General features: G+C 41.2%; 2 protein-coding genes across 3 annotated transcripts; one reads left to right on the forward strand and one right to left on the reverse strand.

Annotated features, from left to right (window-relative positions):
* Positions 1 to 3,609: 3,609 nt before the first annotated feature.
* On the forward strand, positions 3,610 to 11,317 carry LOC128736232 (chymotrypsin-2-like). Its single transcript, XM_053830712.1, has 5 exons — positions 3,610 to 3,728; positions 3,830 to 4,015; positions 10,637 to 10,732; positions 10,798 to 11,095; positions 11,165 to 11,317. The coding sequence occupies exons 1-5, from the start codon at positions 3,610 to 3,612 to the stop codon at positions 11,315 to 11,317; spliced, it is 852 nt and encodes a 283-aa protein (XP_053686687.1).
* A 480-nt stretch (positions 11,318 to 11,797) lies between these two features.
* LOC128738314 (ubiquitin-conjugating enzyme E2 N) lies at positions 11,798 to 18,911 on the reverse strand. Of its 2 annotated transcripts, XM_053833352.1 has the most exons (3): positions 18,192 to 18,911; positions 17,756 to 18,128; positions 11,798 to 12,002 (listed from the first exon to the last, which is right to left on the reverse strand). In XM_053833352.1, exon 1 carries the CDS (start codon positions 18,675 to 18,677, stop codon positions 18,219 to 18,221), a length of 459 nt encoding a protein of 152 aa, XP_053689327.1. In that variant the 5' UTR covers positions 18,678 to 18,911; the 3' UTR covers positions 11,798 to 12,002; positions 17,756 to 18,128; positions 18,192 to 18,218. The 2 variants fall into 2 exon arrangements, with proteins under 2 accessions (XP_053689327.1, XP_053689326.1); XM_053833351.1 differs by having other exon boundaries at positions 17,756 to 18,911.
* Between the last annotated feature and the right edge of the window lie 110 nt (positions 18,912 to 19,021).

The following is a 19,021-nucleotide window of genomic DNA, read 5'->3' on the forward strand; positions in this document are numbered from 1 at the left end:
AGCATGGTGTGGGACTCTAACCAACTAAAAACCACACTGCTCTTGGCCTGAAATCCCCCCAGGACCGCTACAAGGCGACTACTTCTGGGAGAGGCTGTGCTTATGTACTGCTCCAATAACGGTGCTCCTGCTACCCGTCGAGACGTGTACCGATTTGGGAGTGTCTACCGTCATAATGTGCACCCCGTCACGGCCACCGTTACGGGGCTTTGTTCCCTTCGACATATGTACTGATTGGGAAGTGCCCAACACCACGACGCGCTCTCCGTCACAGTCACCCTCGCAGGGTTCTCCGCCAGTTATGAACATTTGTCCAATATGGGTACAGGGATTATTTAGGGTATGATACCCATCCCCACACATATGAATCCGGTCAAGGGTTTTACAATGCCCAGAATCGCATTGCTTTGGATTAAGATGTTATATGCGACCCAAGGACGTTTGTTCAATTGACTACATGTTAGCATGTACTACATGACTGGATGTTAGCACTGTTGGATATCTGATGCTAAGTGGTGCCGCTGGAACACTGTTCAGCACTCGATGTTCGCTGCAGATCGGACAAGATTTGTGTTATCACCCTGTTGGCAACCTTCCATATGTTATCACCTCTACACATTTCCCTGACTATATTATCTGCGTTAAGAGATGGCAGCTTGCGTCGCGCAGTCGCGAATCTTGGACAGACGAAGACTACATGCTCTGGTGTTTCCTCCTCATTATCGCACTCGGGACACAGGGGGACCTTGCATGCTCAAACCGATTCAGGTACTGCCTGAAGCAACCGTGCCCTGATAGGACTTGCATCAGATAGAAGTTCACTTTTCCGTGCTTCCTGTTGACCCAAGTGACCAGGTTCAGTATCAGGCTGTGGATCCATTCTCCATTCGTAGCAGTGTTCCACTCTTGTTGCCACTTGGCTATCGACTCTGCTCTCATCCGTCTGCGTATTCATCTAGTACCTTTCCGCCTATAACCTTCACTGTCTTCGGCTGGTGTAATGCAAATAGGGATCATTTCTGCGATAACACAAGCTGCTTCCGACGAAATGATTCGGTAGGCAGTAGTAACTCGTATGGTAGGCAGTAGCAACTCTTAGTATCGAGCAGGATACGCTAGCCAGAAGACGCCTCTTGCTGCTGCTTGGACCAGCACTGTTCGGCAGTGCTACTGTCTACATTACTGTCTACAGTAATCTCTATATCTTTCTATTAGCAATTTATAAAATATTTTGTTAAAAAAATACACTTTTCAATTGATTTTTTTTCGGGGTGCCTGCAGAGTGCTGTTGGTAGAAGTTTTTGTTTTTTGTAAATAAAATAAAGTACTTTCCGAAGTTGCTCAAAATTGAAAAAAAAATTGAATAGCGCGAATTTTTTTTTCTAAGATATTTTATAACACATTAAATATGCATCATAGCGAAAAACAGTCTTCAGGGAAAAAGTGTATTTTAATATACTGAATAACTTTGTAGAACATTTGAAAGCACTAAAACAATCGTGTGCAAAGTTATTGAGCCGAATTGATTTTTAAATATTCTTTTTAAACGAACCTTTATATTTTGCAACCAGTGAGAGATAGATAGTTACTATATTCAGCAAAAATGCTCATTTTAGTATGTTCTATAAGTCTTCTAAAACAATATTTTTGGGCCCAATAAAAAAACAAAAGTTTGTATCGCCCTAATAGGTGAATTCACGGTCATACTAATAGTGCAAAAAGATGCGCTATATTTTATTACTAAACTTCTTCAGAGAAGAAAGCTTTTTCCAAATTAAATTCTACTATTAATATTTATTCCCGACAGCTATGTATTTCAACTTGTTGCACTTGGCTGGCTTATGGGATAGTTCCTGGCTTTCATGACGCACCATACTGAGTAATGTAATAGTTTAAGATCATGTTGGATCGGTAGTCTCACTCTGAACAGATGTTGACCTTGTTTACGGGTATAAGTTCGGTTTAAAGTGTGGCATGGGGCTCCGTCCTGCTGAAATATCACACTCGGCGTCAATCCGAACAGTTAGGTAAAATCACAGCTAAAATCTAACACTGTACTGGGAATTGGTAAAAGAACAAAATCGTGTAACTAAAGCTAAAAATTCACTGTGGTAATCGATCGGGATGAGTTTGAGCTAGTCGACTAGTTCGTATACCTTGGCTCATTAGCAACAGAGGACAATACCGTGTCGTGAGATTAAAAGGCATATTATCAGGGGAAGTCGGCCCAACTACGGACTCCATAGACACTTGCGGTCGAACAATCTAAGCCCCCATACAAAGTACACATGGTACAAAACGCTAATTAGACCGGTTGAGATCTATGGGCATGAAACGTGGACATTGCTAGAAGAGGACCTACGAGCACTGGGAGTTTTCTAACGGAGGGTGCTAAGAACTATCTTTGGCGGCGTGCAAGAGAACGGTGTATGGAGGCAAAGAATGAACCACGAGCTCGTGCGTCTCTACGGTGAACCCAGTATTCAGAAAGTAGTTAAAGCTGGCCGGATACGTTGGACAGGGCATGTTGTCAGAATGCCGGACAACTATCCTGCAAACAAGACGAAGAAGGCGCTGTGCCCCGAGGTGGTCAGACCAGATGGAGCGAGATCTGGCGAGCAGTAGGTACCCGAAGAACTCTAGACCAGCTGCCACGGACTGAATTAGATGGAGGAATTATGCTACGCGTGCCTTCTTATAAGACGTAAAGCCAACTAGGTAAGTAAGTCACTGTGGGACGATAACTCACAAATTTGATTAAAATCACTGATTTTCCATCCCTTTCCATTCATGCCTCACCCTTCTGAAGCGACTGAATTTGTATGCTCTTGAACGACAGAACTCTACGGTTAGTTCGACTTTAACTTGGCGGCTAATAACTTTCAACGACGACTCTTTCGTAGACGAAAAAATAGGAATTGTCCTACTGTATGTATTTACTGTCGGATGTGTCTATATCATGAAGACCACCAGAATCCAATGGTTTTGGATAATGCACATAAGGCAGAGATCCCTCTGCAGTTGTCTACGTTTTTTTACCTTTCTCATGTACTGGAGACATGTAAGCGGATTTCCACACAGAAGAAAATATCCTAAAAATCCTAGAAATCAACGACACGCAATGCTTGTTTGACAAACAACTTTGGGAGGCTTGATTTGTCCTGAAGGGTCTGCATTTTACTCTAGTCTACTGCATTTTATATTTGGGTTATACGGATAGATTCGTTACCTGCTATTATCATGTGCTTTTTGCTTTGTCATAATTTGGTATCTAATGGGAGTAGGATCTCGGGACTGAATGATCTTATAAAATATTACGTTCGCTAGCTACGTCGAGACATGTCTCAAACTCGCAGTACATCACCTGATAATGTTCAATAAAAATACTATTTTTCAAGAGTCGTAAGGACAATCGTAAATGAATTAGCACTAATAAAGTGTGCCATCCAATTGTTTAGATGTGTAATTCAATGACATTTACCTAGATTTTTTCTCGCGGAAATTGTAAAACTGATCAATTTGTCAACAAATGCTTGAGTACTTTCGTCTGAAGTGTCTTTTATCAGCTACAATTGTGCTACCAAATTCCCTCGACTTGGTGTACTTGAAATGCGGAGGCGCAATAATTGGGCTAATGCGGGGGCGCCCAGCGGGAGTACTTACGGCCAAGATTATAAGTTGCACGCGCTTCGCTTAGCAGAGAACAATCGTTCGTCAACTCAAGTTAAGTAAAGAGCTTTTCGATAACTACTGATTGTAAACTGCTGGTTATAGAAATGGAGTGCAAAAGTTTGATTGTATTTTCTTTGGCGATTTTTTGGATCATTAGTGGAAGTTTTGGTGCAGCAGTCAATAACGAGGATGATAAATCGTTAACCAGGATTGTAGGCGGACAGGATGCCAAACAAGGATCTGCTCCGTATCAGGTTTCTTTGCAATCATTATTTGGACATAACTGTGGAGGAGCTATCATTGAAAAACGATGGGTGTTAACTGCTGCACATTGTATTGCAGGGTAAGTAAGAAAGAGGCATCTACATACCAGAAAAGTTAGGTGGATATCGGCACCAAATCAAACATTACGTTTTTGACTTTAAAAACATAAGGACAAAAAATGTTCTAATTTCTGTATATCTCCAGCTGTATTATATACTCAAGTGTCATATTCATTGTGTTCATTAGCATTATAAAAAAGTTTAAAAAATTTCAAGGGGTATCAAGATGAAATGCTTCAAATTTTGTGATAGAAATTATAATTTACATAACGGGTGGCAACTAGAATTTTGGAATTTTTTTCTCAAGCTGTCAAAATAAGACAAAGATACATGAAGAAGATCTGATTTACCGATATTAAAGATACATTATCTATTGTTGAAAAAAAATTAGTGTACATTTGCTTCCGTTTGATGTCCGAACAGAAGCGCTGTATGGCCGTCATGTCAACTTTGCGAATGCATCTCTTGATTCTATACCAATCAACTGTTTGCAATTCGTAGCTCTCCAGTTATTGTTGTACACCAAGGAACTCAAAATCCCGAAGAAATCTTCGATTGGGCGCACCGAGACAGATTTTTCGGGTCGTGGTTTTTGGGTACAAATGGGATCGAATGGGTATTTAGAAACGATTGTGTTTTATTGGCGTAATGCGATGATGCTCTATCCGGTCAAAACACGTATTGTCCATCTGCATGACATTTTTAAAGAAATGGGATCAAAATTTTTCTACAAACATTCGTCTGGTGCACATCTTAATTAATAGCTAAACCAGAGGACTTGTTGTTGAAGGCACAAGAAAGAGAACAATGTCCTTTTGCGTCCATAATTTTGTCTGGTCTTCCACTACCTTGCTTGCGAATAGTTGTTGGGCATCTTAGGATATGGTAAACAGTCGAAGCCGCGACGTATTCGCTTTTTAAATGTTGTACCGTATACTTTTTTGACGGGATTTCTGTGGCAGTTCGTAGAAGCGTACAGCGCGCTCCCGGCATGCGTCTTGTTTCGACGCCATTTTAAGCAAAACTAGGTAAGCATAAACAAAACAAAAAATATTGACAAAAAAGGAGAGAGAACTAACATACACATCATACATACACTCTCATTTTACTCGATTGTTGTTGAGCATAGGGGTCGCGAAAAAATTCCAAAATTTTAGTTGCCACCCGTTATTCTGTATGTTACAGTAGAGTAGAACGGAATTTGTTAATCAGTATTTATATTAACGTTACGTAATGCAGGCCACGAGCTTTTCCAACGGCCCGGTGTTGGGAGCACCGGCCACTGCGTGGTCAGAAATTAGGTTTTACTACTACCGTGAAAGCACCAGTCGCCGCGCACAGCTGATATTTTCATCGATATTTGCAAATTGAGATTAATACATTCAAAAGATTGCATGTCGTTTTTGTTCCGATAACAGAACTGCATGTATAGAATTAAGAATTATGGTTTCAATTTAATGAAATTGATGAAAATATCACCTTGTGCGCGGCGACTGGTGCTTTCACGGAATTATGTTTTTCTACTTTTTCTTCAGTTGGGTTCGAATGAGCGATTCTCGCGAAATAGTTTTTAGCCTTTCCAACAAATTTCTTTATTTAAAAATACTATACTAGCACCATTTTGAAGACAATGCCTTAAGGCCCAAACAGAATGCAGCGTTAACGCATCCGTCAGCGTCAATTTGACAGCAAACCCATGGAAAAACTGTCAGAATAACGCTGACGGACAAGTTGACGCAGCATTCTATTTGGCTCTTTATTCTGCACAGTTGAAGACAAGTTTTTAGCTATAAAAAATCACTATATCGCTATAATGGAATGATTTTAAATTATTCGAATTGTTTATGAAAACTTTTAAATAGCTAGAGTTTTGACAATATTTACGACGAATCTGCAGCTGACCAGAATTAGGCACTGTCTGGACTGTAGGTTATTCAACTACTATACAGCAAATACCAGTGGAACATGTGCTTGATAACTTATTATACAACAAAAATGTTCCTTGGGTATAGAATACTTCGTGTTAGTCAGCCACGAATTGGGTTAGCACTAAATGGCCCATGGCGAAATTTTATGCAATCGTAAGGGGGTCTAATAACGCATTCATGTTGGAAATCATAGCTTTGCTTTTAACAGCTGAGCAAGTCGCTATTATTAAGCAATATATGCCACCGTACAAAGTGGTTGATGTACAAATTCCTTATTTAGAACTATAGTTCGGCTGATCATGGTGGAAATAAGCGCACTTGCCGTATTTAAGCGAAAGGTGTTGCGAACGATTTTTAATGAAACATACACAAAAACTATCACGACAGTTCTCTTTAAATACAATGTTCGCCATTTTGGACCACATTGGGCATATACCTTCAGCATAGTACACTAATGCTTGGTCTCGAACCCAACTTTTTTCTACCCAGGAGAAGTTCGATTCGAAACCAATCATTAAGATCCCATTATAGCTTAAAATTAGAATTTCTGTTCTGAAGATTAAATGAACAGGAGTTCTTGAAGAGAACAAATTTCCACAATTACATCCTTGTGAAGTGGCCGGCCTACCGTAGTCTTCCAAGTTTCGCCAGGTATACGATGGTAACCTCAACAAGTAGTGCCTGCAATTCGTAGTTCATACACCTGCGCCACTCTCCGTTTTCCGTTAATACTCCACCAAAAATGGATGCCGAGCACCTTTCGTTCAAATACGGCAAGTGCACGTGTCTTCCGTAATCAAAGTTACTGTCTCAAGTCCGTGGAAGACTATCGGTGTCTGATTAACGTTTTGGATATCGTCTGCTTTATGCGGCGGCGGGTGCTCCTTGACCGAAGTGTCTTGCAAAGGGGCGACTTCCAAGCTTGAATGCGTCGTTGAATCTCTTTACTCTTATTATTTTCGACGGTGACCAGAAATCACAAATACATGAACTCATCAACCGCTTCCAGCTCATGGCATAGTCACTGTCGGTAGGAGGCGAACGTTACTTTATCTGGAGCCTCTTCCCTTCATATATTCGACTTTGGATTGCTTCTGCTGTCCCAACGTTTCTAGTAGTGTCGAGGTCGTCTGCGAAGGTTAAAAGTTGGCAACTTTTGCCGAAGATCGTTCCTCTCGTTTCGATACCCGCTAGTTGGATTACACCTTTAATAGCGATGCTGAATAACATACATGACCGTAAGTCCCCTTGCCACAACCCTCTGCGCAATTCGAAAGGATTCGAGAGTGCCCCAGAACAACGCACGTAGCACATCACTCGCTTCAGAGTCGCTTTGAGCAGCCGCGTGTTTGTCCGGAAAACCGTACTCTTGCATTATTTGCCATAGCTGTAGGATTTGTCGGAGAGTGAAAATTTGATCCGTAGTAGCACGGGCCTCACCAAAGCCCGCCTGATACTGCCCTACAAATTCTCCTGCTATTGGGGATAGACGATGCAACAAAATCTGGGAGAGCATCTTGTAGGGGGTGTTGACTAGCTTAATGTCGCGGTAATTACAGCAATCTAGCCGATCGTCCTTTTCATAGATTCAAAACCACACCTCCCATCCATTCCTCTGGTAGTTTCTACTCCTCTCATATCCTTAAATTATCCATTGAAGTGCCGTTGTTAGTGGTTTGTTGTCATTTCTTAGAGTTCTACCGAAAGCCGGTCCTTTATTGGCGACTCTATTATTCTTCAGCTGACCGGTTTCTCGCAGAATCTTTTCGGGATGAGGAGCCGGCACGCTGTTAGCGTTTATAGACATTCCTAGGTTAACTTCCTTTCCGCCTCCTTCTGTTATATCGAAGAACTGCTTCCACTTGTCGACCACCTCGCACTCGTTTGTGACCAGGTTTCCCTCTCCGTCCCTATACACATGGTGAGTAAAAATAGGTGATCTAGTTTTCACAGTTTGTAGACCAGAAGTGCGCGGAACGATTGGTTAGCAACCATCGACGTTGTTTATACATTGAACAATTTCCGATTTGAAAATTTCGGTGATCGTCAAGGGTAACCCAGCGGGGGTGAAAAACAAAGTTGAACATCAGAAAACTTCTCTTGACTAACCTTGTCTATACATATTAGGCTTTGGTGTGTATCCTTTACGAGATTAATTCACCTTCTCGTAGAGTTTGCGCGAAGTTGTTCTAACTCTTAACGTCCTTCCTCTGTCCTTCTTCTGTGCTTTTTCCTTCACAGTATCGTGTTTCCACACTCGTCAATTTGTGGCTAAATTCTCCCTCATAGTAATGCAAAGATAGTTTGTCCAAGCTCTTTTTATCTCTTCATCGCCAGTCATTTCGCGAATTCGAGGCTTCTGTACGTAGTACCGCAGTTGCAGTCTCATTGACGCCATTGCTCCATGAGTCTTCGAGGGTCGAATCGCCTAGTTCCACAGAGAAGGTAGAGCTTCATCCACTAGACGCGCGTAGTTCACGACAACTCGCGGGGTGTTTAATTGCCAAATATTTAACCGAAGAGGACGGCTTTGACGTAATGTACATACCGTCGATAGGTTTAAGCGCACGTGCTAATGCTACTAGGTAAAGATTCGAGTTAATATTCGCACACCTTTCGAAGCATACGTTGGTCACCAATCACCACGTCTATCTAGGCGTTCATACCTCGATGACGATCTTGATGTCCCGTGACGAACAGCTGTCGTACGTTGCCTCTCATCGTCGGTTTTACTTTCGTATGAGCAATGCACGTCTATGAGGGTGTAGTTGAAGAAACGGTCTTAGAATCCTCTCGTTGATCGCTTTCCAGGCTATTACACGATCCTGTATTCTGCCCAACATGACATGGCCCGTTCCCAGCTCGTTGGTTGCCTCACCACTCAGATAAAATTGGCCTTGACACTACGGATCCTAGACATTTTCTTTGCGATCTTTGCGATCGATCTACTTCAGTGCCCCGATGCTGAACGTTCGGAGTTATAGCTGTTCCAGCAGCACCCTGTCCCGATCCACGAAATTTAGCGACCTGCAGTTCCAGATACCTAGCACCCATTCTATCTCCTTATTTCGTCGCCTTTGTCCATGCCGAATGTTCCGAGTCGAATTTCTTTGAATGTTCCTAGTGGAAAGGTTTAGGTAGGTTGCCTTACTAGGGCCACACTACCGAGTCTCTTGATGCTCTTGATGGAGATATCATCTTAGGCGAGTGTCGAGACGTCACACTTCTTATTTCAGCCGCTTGCTCAGGATCAAACGGTGTCGTGACCCGCTCCTAACCTAGAGTACAACCGCGCACTTGATTGAGGAATCGTCAAGCCATCAAATCAAGGCTGGAAAGACTATTCCTCGTTGCTGTAGTCAGCATTCGCACGATTGCCTCCTTCCCTGTCGTATACGGTATTCAATGAATCATGACCCTTATTATGAATATTGAATACCTTCGCCTTATGATAATTACCTTCGCATCATTTCACTTCACTTATGCAACCTCGATTACAACTGAATTTACAAATTATATTTATTTGTTATTGTTTGATGGCAACATCAATTGATCAAAACTGATCTATACCCGGTTGAAATTTGAATACAACCAGTTTGGCAAGAAGGAACCATGAAATTGAGAATAGCTCGCGATGACTACCGTGGTAGTTTTTCCCCTGTAACTCCACCTTCACCGAGTGTTTCCAACGGTAATAAGGCTAATATTCCAACGAGCTTATTAAATTTGGGTCACCAGGTCAGAAAAATTATGCATTTGAATTAACACAAGCTCGCGTGAATCTAAATCATGCAACTGTCGCAGCTTTAAAAGCATTAGTTCTGCATCTAATCGTTAGTTTCAGAATTATTTAATGGCAGGTTTGATGTTCTTGCGGAAAATGTAAAACTGATCGATTTGTCGGTAAAAGCCAGGAAACTTTATCACTTACCATTTATCGCGCTGCCGAATTCCTCGAGCGGTACACCTGAAACGTGAACTCGCAATAATTAAATAAGTAGTGCGCTCAGCAGGTGTACACTAGCAAAGATTATAAGTTACACACGCTTCACCCAGTAAAGAACATTCGTTCGCCAGCACGGGTTAAGTTGAGAACTTTCAACATGGAATACAAAACTTTGTTCACATTTATTTCGGTGATCCTGTGGATAACGAACGGGAGCTTTGGAGCAGCACTAGCTGATGAGATAGAGGAATCGGAGCCCAAAATTGTGGGTGGAGAAGAAGCTAAGGAAGGAGCGGCCCCGTTTCAAGTTTCTTTGCAAACAACGTCTGGGCACAACTGTGGAGGCGCTATCATCGCAGAAAGATGGGTTGCAACGGCAGCACATTGTATTGTCAAGTATGTAAGAACAGTGTTATTGTTGGTGAAATTGTGAAATTGCAACATTTTAGAGATTTTAATTGCTAAAATCGTGGGGAAGCCTAATTGCGTGCATTATAAAATCATCAGAACTAATCAATTACAAATATAGTGCAGATAAATGGAATTCATATTTGAAAAAAATGAGTGTAAAGGAAAATCACATTTACACTTTAGTTCATTCTGAACATAAAATCGTATTTCTCAGAAAGTTATCAATTCATCAATTCAGCATTTGCGGGTTGGACATATGCGTTGCCTGTTGACCAGATTTTGTTTACGTGACACTTGAATCGTTAAATAATAGGTACTCTATCAACATATTTAATTTGTATTTTAATTTATTTCAGCCGTAAACCATCGGACCTAAAAGTGCTGGTTGGAACAAATAACCTCAACGAAGGCGGCACAAGCTTGAAGGTGGACCTCCTCATACATCATAGCCGGTAAGCGGTCGCAAATGCAACAATTAATAAATTGTTTCTAATAACTTTATAAACTTTTTCAACAGATACAACAAACCTGCATACCACAACGACATTGGCTTGGTGCGGTTGTCATCGAATTTGAACTTTAGCGAGCTCATTTCTCCTATTGAATATTCGGAAAAGTTCGTTCCCGACAATGCCACCATTACGCTAACCGGCTGGGGACGACTTTCAGCTGGCGGAGTGGCTCCTAACAAACTGCAGACCATTGATTTGCTCAATGTGGATCACGATCGCTGCAAAAAGCTACACGGTGATGATCCTAATGTAGACATCGGTCATCTGTGCACGTTTACTAAGAGGGGCGAGGGAGCATGTAACGTAAGTTTTTCGAAAATTGTACTTGATAATACTTGAAAAATCACCACGCACATATTGATTACTTATCAGGGTGACTCTGGAGGTCCACTAACATGGGATGGAAAGTTAGTCGGGCTCGTTAACTGGGGCATACCCTGCGGCCGTGGCTATCCCGATGCGCATGCCAGAATTTCTTACTATCACGAGTGGATTCGTACAAACGTTGCCAATAATAGCGAGTGAACATCTAGCTGCGTTAAACTTCTCGGTCGAAATAAACAAATTGTACCTTTACTGATGTGTTTTATTTCCCTTTCTAATGTACAGTTTTCCACGTTTCGATTGTAAATGTTTTCTATATGATTATCGCAACTTTATATTTCGGTTTTAGTTTTTTTTACGTATTGGATTTGATAAACAGCGCGGATTGATTATTATTTTATTAATAGCATTTATATATTATCACTTCAGCTGTGATATTTTTTCTAGTCATATTCGCTGTAGTGCAATTTAGTTGCTATTTTCGGCCGTTTGTTTGATTTGATATTCGATTCGTCTTTTTCAATGGTAAATTTAACCATTATTTTGAATATTTGAGAAAAAGAACCCAGTGCAGAGCGTAGAAGCAAGACTCTATATTAAGCAATCCCCGAAAATGACAGAAAACTATGAACCACGGACATTCTGATTTTTTTGGTTGACAAACAAAACAAGTGAGTGGTTTTCATAACTTACGCTGCTTTTTTATTGTTTTATTTTTCATTAACTTTTTTGCGTTTCCGTGGGGAAATAATTTAAAATTTACCATACGGAATAAACTGCGGCATCGGATTTACGCACCATACTGAAATACACCGGTAGAAATCGAGACCAGTTCCGTGTAATTGTCGAAATTAAATGGATATCCCGTGCACGTTTATCGTACAATCTGTAATCAAACCGAAAGAGAAGCTTATATTAATTGATATTTGATAGGTTTTAGTATTTGGGAGTGTTTTCTTTCATATCTTATTTATTTTAATACTTGATAGGCAGAAGTAATTTTGTTCCCAATAGCAAAAGATGTAGGACGTAGAACAATACCAACTGGGCTTTTCTAAGAACTTTGAACAAATCATGCTCCAATAAATCCTAGAGAAATCTCGGGAGTACATGTCCACGCATCATATTTTTGTAGATTTCAACGTAACATACGCTAGAGTCTAACGCGAGCAGACATGACAGATAACGCACGAGACTGGTTTCCTAGATAACATCATGCGGATCATCTGCGGAACACTATCACTATATCACTATTGAACAACGGAGGCAATTTAGAGATTCTAGAAAGGACAGCGGTACGGTGATAAACTTGAAGTCTGATGAGTTGATATATTTTTGATCTCCGGACACCACCGACAACAATGCGAATAAGAAGATTGAACGACGTATTCAAGCAGCAAGCTGTAAATCGAACCTATTTTGGCCTCCGCAAAACGAGGACGAGGAATCGGCGACAAATAGCCGTGCATGGAGTAGAGGGGAAAGTTGTTGATACAGCACAAACCGAAGGACATTAATGAAAGAGTTTTTATCTGTAGAAGACTATTTTTGTAGAATAGTTGTCTGGCATTGTAACATGTTCTGCCCAACATATCCGGTGAGCTTTGGCCACTTTTTAAATACTGGTTTCACCGTTGAAACGCGCGAGCTCGTGGTTAATTATTCGTTTCATTCACCGTTCTCCTGCGGCCAAAGATTCAAGCCGTTCAAACTGTTCTCAACACATGCCTTTTGTAAATTCCGAGCGTTCGCAGGTCCTCTTTTAGCAGTGTCCACATATTTAATGCCCTTAAAGGACACCCGATCCAATTACGTTTTCTACAAGGTGCACTCCGCATACGGAGGCTTAGATTGTTTGACCGAAAGTGGAGTGCATCAAAGGGGCTGGTAGCGAATGGCCGATTAACAGAGAGCCGAAATCCAAAAGAACGAATTTTAACAACTGACACAGAAGTCCGCAATTGTATTTGGCAGAAACACAAAAAGGCGGGACCTCTACTTGGCTGAATCTTGCCGAAAACTATTTTCTCGGATAATATTGGTGAAAATAATATTTTTAAGGTTCTAGTAGGGTAACCAATGTATTTTGGACCCCATCCGCAGCTGTACATAATTTGGAAGCAAAATCAAATAGAAGTATCCAAATTATGTACAGCTGCTGATGGGGTACAAAATAGGTTGGTTACCCTATTATCGATATTATTGATGATTTGTGGCAATAGGCTCAATAGACAGATTTAATGGAACTTCCGTGTATCATAATAACGATACAGCTGTTCGAGTTCCTCGCACTCCTTCTCCTCGTGGTGGCGTTTCTTCCCCTGGAAGAGGCGGGTATGCTGCCTCTGCTTCTCTCTGTATCGCTTCATATTCTGACTGGTGTCTCTACGCACTATCAGCGCGGGTGCGTTCTTCTCATCCAATATCTGCTGGCAATCCTCGTCAAACCGTCGGTGACGTTGATTCGGTACCTCCTTATGGCCGGTACGGTACCGGCCTAAGACGTACACCGCCACGCTGTTAATGATCGTTTTGACGTTACACCAACAGAGGTATTTTATTCAGCTCAGCTTCATTCGGCAGCGCAGCTTCTAGTGATAACGCTTAACTCTTGGCGACATCAGGTTACTTCAGTCGCGTAGATTAACACCTTAAAGATGATTCCAAAATTCGCCTATCTTAAAGATTACGGGCGGGGGTGCACACTTAATTGTGGGTGTTAAACAGTTCCAATGTAGCACATCCCTAAGTTTGTAGTGTTATTCTCAGTGACCACTAATCTTTTCAAACGGCGACCACAGGAATTCTATGTAGTATTTATATTGCCCTCAGAAAAATGCCGAATCAATGTAAGTTAAACGCTCTTGAAGAGGACATCCTAATAAATTTTTATGTAGATAAGTCACATGGTCATACTGGCTTAGTCCGTAAATGAAGTACACGAACAATTTTGCCACTCGCAGGTGAGTAAAAGCAGTGAGGCATGCGTGGAAAATATCTCCGAACAGGAAATCGGACAGGATAAACGATTTGAACGAATACAACGTTAGCAGATCAGCATATATTTTTACGCAATGTTGTAATATTAAGACCCCCCTTTGGAGATCACTTAAAATAATCCAAGTTTACTCATTTTTTTCTGACCATTTTGATGGTGGACATCAGTAGCTTATATAAATCCATTGTCCAGTTGTTGGTAACGAACAATTCCCAATGCCGTCGACTTTTATTTGGATTAACTATCAGTCCTTTTGGGCCGGGACCAGGATCATTTTAAGGATTTTCCAACGAATATTTTTATTTAAGAGTAGCTTATGCAACTATTGTACAGCTAATGCCTGTGCAACAAGCGTTAGATAAGCTATTATACAACAATATTCCTTGGGTTCATTTACCTTGCCGGTTATTTCGCGCATATACGTTTGAATCTCCGCTGCGAGAGATTGTAAGAGTCAATAGGATCGTAGCAATAGGCTTGCAACTACCCTGCACACTAACAGCTGGCTAATTCCGCCTGCAAATGACGGATCTCTGTAGAGACATGTTAGAATGAACCTGAAGCTACTGAGAACCAGAGCAGAGGGTCCAAAGCCCCTAAAAGGAGGATGGTTTTAATAGCTGTTATTCATGGTTATTACGTAATGTGCTGAATGGATAAACCCCTAATCTAAGGTACGACGCGACCCGTGCCGAGGAATGAATAGTGGAGAGGGTTTTATAAATACTCAGCCGCAACGGAGCCTGTGGAATACCAGGGCGCCCTCCACAGTGATTTGCTCTTACTGCATTAAGCCGGTCACTGAAGAATTTCTGTGGCTATGGGAGACTGGCCAACAGTCTTCCAGGCAGAGATAACAGCTATAATAAATGTACAAACGTCTTAAAACGAAATACAGACATGCTAATATCTACATTTTCTCTGACAGCCAAGCGGCGCTAAAAGCCCTTAAAGCTTTTAAGTGCTCCTCAAAAATTGTCTGAGATTGCATTTGCTTCTTACGACAACTAAGCCAAGCCTTGGTAAATTTGTACTGGGTTCCTGGTCATTGCGGTATAGAGGGGAATGAACTTGCAGACGAATTAGCCAGATGCGGCTCTAACTCTCTATTAACGGGTCCAGATCCATTCTGCGGAATCTCTGACTGTGTGCTGAAGGGTGAGCTGAAACAATAGGAGAGCCGAACAGTCATGGCCTGGATGGCCGTACCAAGGTGAGTTAAAATACGTGATCTAGTTTTCACAGTTTGTAGAACAGAAGTGCGCGGAACGATTGGTTAACAACCATCAACGTTGTTTATACATTCAACAGTTTCCGCTTTGAAAATTTCGGTGATCGTCAAGGGTAACCCAGCGGGGGTGAAAAACAAATTTGAACATCAGAAAACCTCTCTTGACTAACCTTGGGTCGTACAATCGTTCAAACAGTAAAAAAAAATATAACGCCGAGTATTAACGTTACACAAAAGCTGCTGTGTCTCAATAAGAGAGATCTCAGCCGGCTTACCGGTCTGGTGATAGGACATTGTCCGAGTAAATATCATCTTCGGAATCTCGGTCTCGTACAAGATGATATTTAACCTCGAAACACTTGCTCTGCAATTGTGGAGCACTAATAGAATGCAGACTGCTGTATCTCAAAAAGGACCTAGGGAGATCTGGTTTGCGTCGCCGATCAGGATAACAAGAATCATAAGCCAAGCCATCCCTGATTGGCACCGGTCTCGCTCCAGCTACCAGCCTACAACTTCCTCAATAAGTGATAGATAAGCTTGAAGCGTACAGTAAAAGTAATAAACTGTGCATAATACAATAGTTCAAAATACTGGGCGCAGCGGTAAGAGTACCCAACAGAAGAGGAGGAACAGCTGGCTGCGAAGTCTGTCGAACAACCTAGGTTTTGCAGTACCTAGGTTTTGCTTGTTGCATACTTTAAAATAAGAACGCTAGACCCCACTGACTGTCGAGTACTGTCGCGTTGCGAGTATAGAGAAAACTCTTAACTTGTTCCAGCCAGATAATGATCTATCACGAAACGCACGAGATGCCTGCAACCTTAGCTTCGAGTGGATGTGTAACGTATACATCTAAACCCGATTTGTATCCCTATAACAAACATAACATTAATTGCCTGCATCATACAATAAATGGTAGTCGACTTTGCCCGTGAAATACAGTTCGCTGTCTGCGGAATCTAATGAACGCGTCAGTTGGAATCTTGATTCCAGTAGGCAATATGTAACTGTAGTAGCTACCTGATACCGTTATGTTTCCGAAGAGCAAAAAGCCGAGAACAGAGCCTTGAGATATCACCAGATGTTATTTCTACCATACTCGAGAAGCGATCACAACAGAACATTATTAGGTAGTTGTCCACCTCGTATGTATGAATATTTCAGGTCCCCAACTGGAGAGGAGAAATTGAATTGTGTTTCTAGTTTCCGCCTAGGCGCTGTTGTAGTCAAATGAGCAAAAACTGCAAATCAAGCCTTCGGTGCTCACCGCCCAGTTTCTTCAATCAGAGAAAGAATGCAGGAAACTAGCGACTCCACACCTTGAAAAAAGCTTAGGATTTGTGATAAAACTATGGGTTTAAACTTATAAATACATATTTGATTACCTTCAACTGTTTAGAATTGCCTTATTTTAACGAGCTCACATGGTAGCAACCCCATAGCGTCGTAAATAAAACAGAAAACTGTATTTTCTTTAACAATATGGTTGATAACAATCAACTCTACAATTGTTCTTTGCACTACTTTTTCGAAATCTGTTTCAGTGAGACGTAGTCAAATGAGCATATACCTAGCAAAAAACCGAAAATCTAGCCTGCCTATAGGGTAGGTTCTCCTACGAATACTGCATATTAGAATTGATTTTAGTGCTCCATTCCTCAAAAAATTGACAAAAGAAAGCAAAAATTCTGTTCGAAAATTCATCACACAGCCTCCTAGTTAGGTATGACTTCGAGGTACGACACGGATATTACAAGTCAATCGTCGTTTGTTCGAATTTCGACTGGGAGCGGCGGTCAGAGTCAATAGGATCGTAACATTTGTCGCATAACATTGTCATGTACTTTCACAACTGACTGCGAAGTCTATCGAAGAAGAACAGAAGATCAAGTTTTGAATGCGAAGTATAGCACCAAGGCTTTGCTTTAAGACTGAAGTCATGGAACGCATCCCATGCTCATCCCCCCATCAACTGAATCCGAATTGCCGATTGTTTACGCCACCGATTGAAATAATGAAATACTCTCATTTTCTACGTTTTGCAACTATCATTAAAGAACAATTTGAACCTCACGAATGATTGAATCGCTGTAGGTACGAATTAGTCAGAACAATGTAAAAATTGAGGTAAATCAGCAAATCTTAGAACTATTTTACTGTAATTTTTCCAAACTTGTATTATATATTACAAAATTAAAAATAACCCAATTGCACAACACGCGTGCTTCGTTCAATGTCGACAGTATCGCGTATGAAAACAGCACTCTGCCCAACTTGACCCATCAAGCTCTGAATAGAACAGAGAATAGCGCACACTGCTGGGCTGGAAGGAAGCCATTCATGAGCACAAACTGAACGTAACATAGCAAACCGAAAAATAATAATAATGCAGCATTCAAGAGCTTACCTTTAATTTATAATGCCATTCAAGCGGTTGAAGATTCTTTGAAAAACTAGGGAGAAAATCAATCAAAAGAGAACTGCTGTTGCTGGTTATTAGTTGTGTATGGTGCTGCTGTTCGTACGTAACATTCTTTGTTGTCTTAATTTTAGCTGTTTTTCCACGCAGCACTTTCATGATAGCAGTTGCTTTTTTTTCTTTTGTTTCGCTGGTGCTTTGCAAGATATTTTTGTGTTTGTCGGTTTTTATGAGACTTTGATACACCAAACGGGTTCTCCACATTTTTTTTTTCATTTTTCCACTCACGTTCTATTAGTAATAACACGCTACTTCTGTCATCGCTTTTATTTCGCCGGGGAATACATATTACCATTCTATGCTGTGTACATTTGTTATTCAGATTTTTCTTTATAAAATTAATTTAATAAAATGTCGCTCTTACTCCGATCGATGCTGCTTAGAACTTTGCTTAGTTGTCCACAATCGCGTACCGTTGAGTCCATTCCTTAGCATTTCGGATTGCTTCCGCTTCGTTAACCTTCCACAGCTCGGCTACATCATTGGCAAGCGGATCATCTGGATTTGGGGCACTTAGCAAGGCTTGAATAGACAACAGTACAGTTCGAATCTGTAGCGCTGGACTCCATTTATCTTTCAAAATGTCTAGACATATGCGACCCAGTCGATCAATGTTTGGATGATATATTTTCGTGATGAATCGCACTTTTGGTGCGGACATTGGATAATCTTCCGGTAGGAACAATTCTAATTTGAATAGGCCTCCCTCGAATGGGGAGTCTTCCGGTCCAAAAACAATCACATGAAAATAGCGAGCATTTTGTTCGTCTGGAACAGCACTGATTCCGGGAACGGGCTCTTGCATCAAGCGTTGAGTTTCTTTGATTATTCTACGGGGAAGAGCAGCCATCTTTGTCTTCTCTAGCGGACTGATTTCTTGCTATTGCCCACCCTGGATAAGGCCGACTAAATTTTATTAAGCACAGAATCCAAACAGCAAGGATTTGTCGACACTTTCAAAATTTGAAAAAATACTTCACACAATTTCTGGTTAATTTAAGGTCAGTATTCCTGTAATTCTTCAATTACACAGTGAAGAAAAAATTTCCACGATTATTGACTGCAAACGAATGATGGCGACGTCTTTCTTGTTGGCAAAGTTGCCAAATATATGACATGAAAATGAAATTGGAATTGACACACTGAAACAAATAGCGAATTCATAAATTAACCTGGCTCCGCATGATAGCGTGA

Source organism: Sabethes cyaneus, chromosome 2 (genome assembly GCF_943734655.1).
Source record: "Sabethes cyaneus chromosome 2, idSabCyanKW18_F2, whole genome shotgun sequence".
NCBI classification, from domain to species: domain Eukaryota; kingdom Metazoa; phylum Arthropoda; class Insecta; order Diptera; family Culicidae; genus Sabethes; species Sabethes cyaneus.

What these genes read in the sequence shown, in the direction of transcription:
- LOC128736232 (XM_053830712.1), top strand. Translation starts at nt 3,610, where the DNA reads ATGCGGAGGCGCAATAATTGGGCTAATGCGGGGGCGCCCAGCGGGAGT. An exon ending in GCTGCACATTGTATTGCAGG is followed by an intron (nt 4,016 to 10,636) that starts GTAAGTAAGAAA and finishes AATTTATTTCAG; the next exon opens with CCGTAAACCATCGGACCTAA. An exon ending in GGGGCGAGGGAGCATGTAAC is followed by an intron (nt 11,096 to 11,164) that starts GTAAGTTTTTCG and finishes ATTACTTATCAG; the next exon opens with GGTGACTCTGGAGGTCCACT.
- LOC128738314 (XM_053833352.1), bottom strand. Translation starts at nt 18,677, where the DNA reads ATGGCTGCTCTTCCCCGTAGAATAATCAAAGAAACTCAACGCTTGATG.